Source organism: Phalangium opilio, unplaced genomic scaffold (assembly GCF_054372755.1).
Source record: "Phalangium opilio isolate 3A_F unplaced genomic scaffold, DU_Popi_V2 ptg001170l_1, whole genome shotgun sequence".
Taxonomy (NCBI): Eukaryota; Metazoa; Arthropoda; class Arachnida; order Opiliones; family Phalangiidae; genus Phalangium; species Phalangium opilio.
The window spans coordinates 286,282-294,235 of NW_028324255.1; the positions used below are offsets into that span (position 1 = coordinate 286,282).

Below are 7,954 nucleotides of genomic sequence, written 5' to 3' on the forward strand. Positions count from 1 at the left end.
CACATAACTTAATGGTCGGGTCCGCTTACACATATTTTAATAGTCGGCTTTCGGGTACATTAAAGGTCGGCTTACGAGTATATTAAAAGTCGGTTTGCACACACTTTAATGGTCGGGTCCCACAGGGTTATCGACCAGACAGCTTAATGGTTGGCTAACTAGAGCGTAAATGGTCGGTTTACCATTCATTTACTTTTGGGCTCACTGCCCTATTTATAGTAAGTTTTCCAGTTTCTAGTTGGTCGTCCTTTCCCCACCTGTTATAGCTTTTATTAAAAATAGTGATATTTGTTTTGGTTATTAAAATGCTATAATATATGTGAAAAATGATATTTTTTATTTTTTTTAACATTTGAAGTTTGAAACTATTTAAACTGCTAACTTTTTGAATGTGAAGCTTCGGAGGACATCTGAATTACCCGCCATTTGCTGGGTTAATTAACAAAATGCAAGTAGAGTTTTTTACTTAAAAATATATTTCTCGCTTAGCTAAAAATAATTGTTGAAGTTTGAGATTTATTTTTGGCAGCAGTTTAAATAGGGTGATCTAAACAATCAATCAGAGAGTTCGTTTTCAAAATAATGTTCATCACTGTTTCGATTTTTATCGCTATTTCTATCATCATGAAAATCCCCGATGTCAGAGTTTATGTCATCTCGAAAGCTTTTTTCTTCATTAAAATGTCCATCATCATCGCTGTTTACAGAGTCAACAATATGGATGTTCTTATTTTTTTTCAGTCGTTTAAGTCTTCCGCCATTACGATCAGCCTTATGTTTAAGCCATTTTATAACTACGGATTCGACCTCATATTCGGTGGCTTTCCTTAATTTGGGATGTGCCATAACAGCAGCTATATTGAAGACAAAAAAATATATGAAAATAATACTCAAATTCTACAAGTAAATAAGCTTGTTGCAGAACTTAAATTATATATATCCCTTTAAAGATATAGCATACCAAATATCACAGTCTTCAAAGTTAATTTTGAAAAGGCAATTTTGCCGTTCGCCCCATTCCAGTTCATTTGTAACACTAAAGCATGGTCAAAGGTTTTTCTTAAAGCTCTCCTGATAATGTCGTCGGAAAATTTTCCTCCCCAAGATTTAAACAACGCAATCTAATTTTTAATATCAAATGCATTTTAACTAACGTATACGCATATCATCGTTCTCAAATTGTTGATACACTTACGGCGTTCTTTTTCTCTTCTTCATTTTGAAGAAGTTCTTCGACAGTTCGTAGTGCAGGTTCATCCGTAATTGGTAGTTTCAAGCTATTGGGTTGTGTTGAACAAAATTCCACATTTTGAACAAAACCCTTTGACATTTCGTCAAACTTTGAATTTAAATCAGTCAACATCATAATGACAGTTTGTTGAAATCTCTCTGCAAAAATTAACAAGTTGTGTATTGAAACGACAATACAAAAGCAATGACAGTAAGATTTATTACCTTCAGACATTAAATTACCAGTTGAAACATTAAGGCTTGACAAGTTATTGACTGGACGGTTTGATCCGGTGATGATTAAATGGCTTGATTCGCTACTGATTGAACGATTTGGTCTGCTAATGACGTTATGGCTTGACCCGCTACCACCTGGACGGTCTGACCCGCTACCACCTGGACGGTCTGACCCTCTATTGTTGGTAGAGCTTAACACGCTAAGTGGTCGGTTTGACCCACTATTGGCGTCCAGGCTTGAACCATTGTTGACTGGACGATTTGACGCGTTGGTGCCTGGACGACTTGACGCGTTGGTGCCTGGACGACTTGACGCGTTGGTACCTGGACGACTTGACGCGTTGGTACCTGGACGACTTGACGCGTTGGTACCTGGACGACTTGACGCGTTGGTACCTGGACGACTTGACGCGTTGGTACCTGGACGACTTGACGCGTTGGTACCTGGACGACTTGACGCGTTGGTGACTGGACGACTTGACGCGTTGGTGACTGGACGACTTGACGCGTTGGTGACTGGACGACTTGACGCGTTGGTGACTGGACGACTTGACGCGTTGGTGGTCAGGTGACTTTCGTTAATGATTTTATGGGTTGACCCTGCAGTGGCTGGACGGATTGGCCCTCTATTGATTGGACGGTTTGAACTGTGAATGACTTGTTGATTAGGACTTAACATTGGACTTTCTTTTTCTTTACGGGTCAAGCCGGCGCTAAATAGCCGATTACGTAGTAACATGGGGCTTGTTAACTGATTACGATTTGACTTAGGGCTGACTAGTTTATTACAGGTTGACTTGGTGCTGACTAGCTTATTGCAGCTTGACTTGGAGCTGACTAGCTTATTGCAGCTTGACTTGGTGCTGACTAGCTCATTGCAGCTTGACTTGGTGCGGGATGATCCGCTGCTGGCTAGACTACGGCGTTTTAGTTTATCGACTATTTTACTTCCTAAACAACCACGTCTAGTTTTTGTTATAGTGCTGGTTTCACTTTGACGTTTCCCAATTTGCACTTCTTTTTCCTCACTGTTTCTTGGTTGATTTGTTTCAGAACTGACAGTAGCCAAGTCTTCTTGGATGTAATTTTGAGGAGACATTTCGTTTAACTCCATTTGAGATGATGTTTGTTTATTTTCTTGCTGCAAAGATTGATCGATAGTTTCGACTGGAGATTCTCGTATGTTGTTTAAACTTGGAGGTGGTACACCTGAATTTAACGCAGGCACTACGCAATTTGGTTCAGGCAATACGATTGAAGAGAAAATTTCTTGTGGTTTATTCAAAGCTTGTGTTTCGTACGATTGAATAGTGGTAACACTTTCTTCATTCTCATCGAAAGTAACCCCTTTATCTGTCTCAACTTTTCCTTGATGTTCACTGCACTTGTACACTACTGGCGCTTTACTGACCTCGTCGATCTGACTTTGCTGTTCAGTATTACCCTTGAGTATTTGAGCTTGGGTTTCGGTAGAATTGGTATTTTCCAACAGATTTGATGTATTGTATTTGTCTGACACAAAACTGGAACTTTCATGAATCGTATATGGGGTTTCTTCATTTATAACTACCGATTTCTCGACTTTTTCGTTAGAATCCAATATATGCTGCGGCTGTGAAATGGTTTTTCGATTAATTTTCCAATTAATAGGAACAAATTCTGGAGCTGTGGGCAACTGAATGCAGGTAGAGGCCTTTTGTTTCAGTGAAGCTTCTAAAATTTATGGAGAAATATTAGTTCGCTTGTTAAATGGCACTTTAAAGGAGTTGAACGGTTCTGTAACTAATCTCATAACAATTTACATGCAAGCATATTATGAGACAATTTAAACCCGTAATGCTGACAGAAAAGTAACTAAAGATAATCCTGATTTAATATCTAAGTAATAATGCTATTTAAATTCTAATAAGAATTATCTTAGTAAACTTGAGCCCAAACACCCGATTACCAAATTATGTAACTTTCTGTTTTGTTTCCGCTTTTAGGTATAATTCTCAATTTGAAAATTTAAATAACTTGCTCTTTATTCACCATTTAAGAAATCCCTTTTTCGTTTCTTCTTTAGCTTCTTTCTTCCTTGTGTCACTCCTATAAATTTTGACTAATTTTAGGCAGAAGAAAGACAAAATACGTAGAGAGTACAGCTAACTTACGATTGTTTTCCCCACTACACTTCTCATCACCTGAACGGTTCGACTCATCCCCATCTCCTATATCACTTTCTTGCTCACTGTCAACAAGTGTACTTCGCTTTCTTTTTCTTTTAATTTCTCTGTCACTTTGCAAGTCAGATGTATCCTCTGCTTTTTTACAAATTTGTCTTGCTTTTTCATATGTTTCTTTAAAAGAGAAACTATGCCTATTTTTCTATCCAGACTTTTGGTCCCCTTGTAATACTTACGAGCGTTCGCCAGAATTTTGATATGGTAGGTTACCCAGTTTGTTAATGGAGGTTGACAAGCCATTTGTAATTTCGTAATTTCACCGCTTTTAGCTTTTGATGGCCAAAAACACTGGTTTTTTCCAATACACCAAGATGTTGGAACAATATCTATAGCTCCGGGCTCATCCACAAAACTAACTATGGCATACATCTGATGGGGAACAAATAAAACTATTATAGGGAATGTAAAGTAGTCCACACCAGGAAATTGAACTAATGTTTTGAAATATGGCCTTGCACTTGGTATCCGAGGGTAAATCCTGGTTGATATGGCAATTCGAACGTCTTTTATGATTCCCAAACCATGTGCAGTAAAATATTTAAAACGTCGCTCCAACCCAACGCCGACTACTTTAGAGAGATTGTTTGTTAAAAAGCTAGATATATTACCTTGCAGACTATTTATATTCAATTATATTTATTAGGCGTCATGTAGCAATGGAACAACGCTAAAAAAACTCTCGTTTGGCACTAATAAGCATTTCCTTTTTAAACTTAAATAGTTATAAGTGTTAATTTGATTTGATAGACGTCCAACAAATATTCCTAATTTGGAAGATGCTAATGGATAATCAAAGAGGTCTTTGACAAATTTGCAAACACATCCGCAAACAAATATTTCCTTGTCTGTGTTTTTATAAATTACTTTCACAACCACAGTTTCACCGGAATTCAACTGAAAGCAATTATCCCCGTTAGATACGGAAACAACAAATTTTGGCGTATGAAGCTTTTTAAAAGTTTCAGCATTTGCAGGCAAAAATGTAAAATTGACTGAAATCGGTTTTTTTAGACTTAAATCTTTTCGAATTCGGGAATTTGCAAATGATTTTGATTCGCCTATTCTTTTAATTAGCTGTTGAAGAGGTTTATTTGGACTTCTCAAATGTTTTTTTATGAAATGGAGGTGATTTTCGAAAGGAAATGCGCTATATGCGTCTAGAGGCCCAAACATCTTTACATCCTGAACGACATGCGACAGAGCATGTACATTCATAACAATGAACTCTAATCCATAAAATTGTTTGGACATGGTTATGAACATTTTAAGTAATTCACCTGCATAATCGGCGTATTCTTTATACAGAGTGGGGTGTGCTAGAATATAAATAGCACAATGAAGTAACCGAAAGTGTTTAAAAACATCATCTTTCAGTATATCTATTAATATTATGGGACCAGTATATAGAAGAAACTGTCTCAGTTCCGTGGCTTTCCAGAGTTTAATATGTTTCACAGCTCGGGGTTTGCGTGCAAATTCAGTCGGAACATACTTTCTACAGTTTACGAGCTTTTCGGACAGAAGATCAGTTAAATGGTTACTTAATCTAACGTAAAGTTTTCCAGTTAACCAACATTTTGCTATTCTTCGGACCACTCCAAGGCAAACCAGATGCATATAGTCCAATGGGAACTGCCTCACCATGTCTATATTCAAGTCTACGAGGGGGGACATGTTTCCAACTAAATGATGAAATTCATCGTCTCGCATTCGAAATAATTCATTACTACGTGGTGGCACACTAAAACTGTCATCATTGAAAATAGTTCGACGAAGATGTCTACTTCCTTTTATAGAACATTTGTCACATGAATAAAAACCAGTGTGACCTTTTGTGTTTTTAACAAAAGCCCGAGCCGGAGTGTCCAAAATAAATGGCCCTTTTAGGTTGCAGATGTAATGTCGGTTTTCATATTCATAGCCATTAACTTCCAAATGCTGTAAGTCAACTATTAAGGGCCTCAAGAATTCCTCTAAATTACCCGGTTTAACCTCTCCACAAAAAACTCCAACTACAAAAGGCTTTCCTATCATACCCAATGAAAAACTAAAAACGCAGGCCAATATGGGCCAAAAATGTTTAGCGGAACTATGGAAAATGGGAAGGCCATCTATGTTTATGGCGAAAGATATTTCACTGTCATAATTTGGATTTTCATGTAAGAATATTTCCAAACCGTCACTTAATCCGGCATGAAAATATTCACCATTTTCTATTGTTAAAACACTAGTTGATCTTGGAGTTTTTAACAGAGTACGTGCATCTTTGGGTAAATTCATCCCATTACCTTGCAACATTACGAGAAGGGCATTAAGAGTTACATGGTTAACATTGTGATTTATGGCCCAGTTTCGCAAACCAGACTGCAAGTCTATTTGTTCTTCTTCGGATGAGCTACTTGAGGTTCCCTCAGAATCCTCCCTATCTGAAGTACTGGGATCTGAACCACGCTCGATATGAAAACCAAGGGAATGGTGACTACCTTGAGAGGAACAGCTAGGACTACCAATATTTGAACCACTAGAATGTGAACTACCCCTATCTGAACCCATAGGTTCAGGACTATCCCTATCAGAACCTAATTCAGGTCCAGTACCATCCCTATCAGAACCTAATTCAGGTCCAGTACCATCCCTATCAGAACCTAATTCAGGTCCAGTACCATCCCTATCAGAACCTAATTCAGGTCCAGTACCATCCCTATCAGAACCTAATTCAGGTCCAGTACCATCCCTATCGAGGCAATTCCGTTCAGGACCATCCCTATCGAGGCAATTCCGTTCAGGACCATCCCTATCGAGGCAATTCCGTTCAGGACCATCCCTATCTAGACATTTACGTTCAGGACTACCCCTAACTGAACAATGAGGCTGAGGACTACCCATATCAGAAGAGTCAATATTATGATCACCTGTAATTGAACTACCATGATGAGAGCTCGCCAAATTTAAACCTATTGAAATTGGACTATCATGATTTAACCCAACACGTGTTGTAGTTTGGGAAACCAAAGTATAAGAACTAGCGGTGCTTGACGCACAGGTCTGATTTTCCAAAATATTATTAGTATCTTCGACTCTCTCTAGAACATTCGCAAGATATCGAGCTCTTTTTCGGCGCTTCTGCCTAATGCTTAATTCATCGAGGGACTTGTAACTACCCCTTGAAGAATGATTCTCACTCATCTTGCCTTTTTAACAAAAACACCCACTTAATTACCTAACATTAATGCTATAACACTATAAATGTAGTTTTTACCAGATAATATTAGTAACCCTTTCGAAAATAAATATCCTTACCATGTGATTTGATTCTCGTAATTTTAATGATAATTTTCAAATCTAATTTTAGAATTATAATTGTAAGCCAGACTTAGTATTGAAAGTTTGCTCCGGCCCAAACACGTTGACCAATAATCAGCCCAAGGCTTAATGAAAGGCCAAAACGTAGGGCTACTAAGCCCTAGCCCTTAAATAAATAAATAAACCTGGAACAAAAAAAAACAAATAATTTTCTTACCTTTTTAACAATGTTTCTTTATATCGATCTTGAAGCCGTGCTAGCGTAAAATAATACTAAAAAAACGAAACCTAATTGAAAAAAAACTAAGCGGTCCACTCCATACCCTAGGATTTCTTCTCAACCTCCCAAACGCGACGCGGCGACGGGAATCACGGGATGAATACAACGGTTACAGGAACTTACGGCTACAGCTGTAGGAAGGAGTTCGAAGAAGGGCAGTATATAAGGATGTTTATTTTAGTAGTCAAGCTGGGTTTTGGCTATAGTATACCTCAGCACATTTCGAGTGATTTTAGTAATCAAGGGCAAGGCATTCTTTTCATGACTATAGACATTTTATTAGTAGTAAAACTGGCTAGTAATTAAGCTTGCAGATTTCGATTTAATTTAGTAGTATAATGGAAACTTTTTAAATGCCGTAACTAGTGCCTTATGTGCAGCCCTGTTTGAAGCTCATTGCATGGAGGAAGGATACTTGCTGAATTATGGCACCTCGCGTGCGTACTAGTTGGCATCTCCTGTCATAGCCAATTAGATCGCTCGCTCTACGACGCAAGCTGCTCGCGCTATAGCTATAGCGCGAGCAGTTTGCGTCGTAGAGCGCGTGATCGAGTGGGCTATGCTCTTATAGAGCTCGTATCCTTCCTCCACGCTCTTTGGTTGTAAATTCTATGGTGAACACGCCGAGCTATAGCGAAATGGCATCCCGCGCATTTGAATATGCTATTCTCTCTGAGTA

General features: G+C 38.3%; 1 protein-coding gene across 1 annotated transcript; it reads right to left on the bottom strand.

Moving 5' to 3' along the window:
* Positions 1-314: 314 nt before the first annotated feature.
* LOC149584019 (uncharacterized) lies at positions 315-7,727 on the bottom strand. Its single transcript, XM_089863339.1, has 8 exons — positions 7,213-7,727; positions 3,869-4,061; positions 3,621-3,806; positions 3,499-3,555; positions 1,456-3,180; positions 1,196-1,389; positions 962-1,121; positions 315-854 (listed from the first exon to the last, which is right to left on the bottom strand). Exons 2-8 carry the CDS (start codon positions 4,059-4,061, stop codon positions 556-558), a joined length of 2,814 nt encoding a protein of 937 aa, XP_089719465.1. The 5' UTR covers positions 7,213-7,727; the 3' UTR covers positions 315-555.
* Between the last annotated feature and the right edge of the window lie 227 nt (positions 7,728-7,954).

Bases quoted from the DNA above. Each gene is read 5' to 3' on its own strand.
- LOC149584019 (XM_089863339.1), bottom strand. From the start codon at position 4,061: ATGTATGCCATAGTTAGTTTTGTGGATGAGCCCGGAGCTATAGATATT. The intron at 3,807-3,868 runs GTAAGTATTACA...TCTCTTTTAAAG, and splicing joins CAAAATTCTGGCGAACGCTC to AAACATATGAAAAAGCAAGA. The intron at 1,390-1,455 runs GTAATAAATCTT...TAATTTTTGCAG, and splicing joins TGGTAATTTAATGTCTGAAG to AGAGATTTCAACAAACTGTC.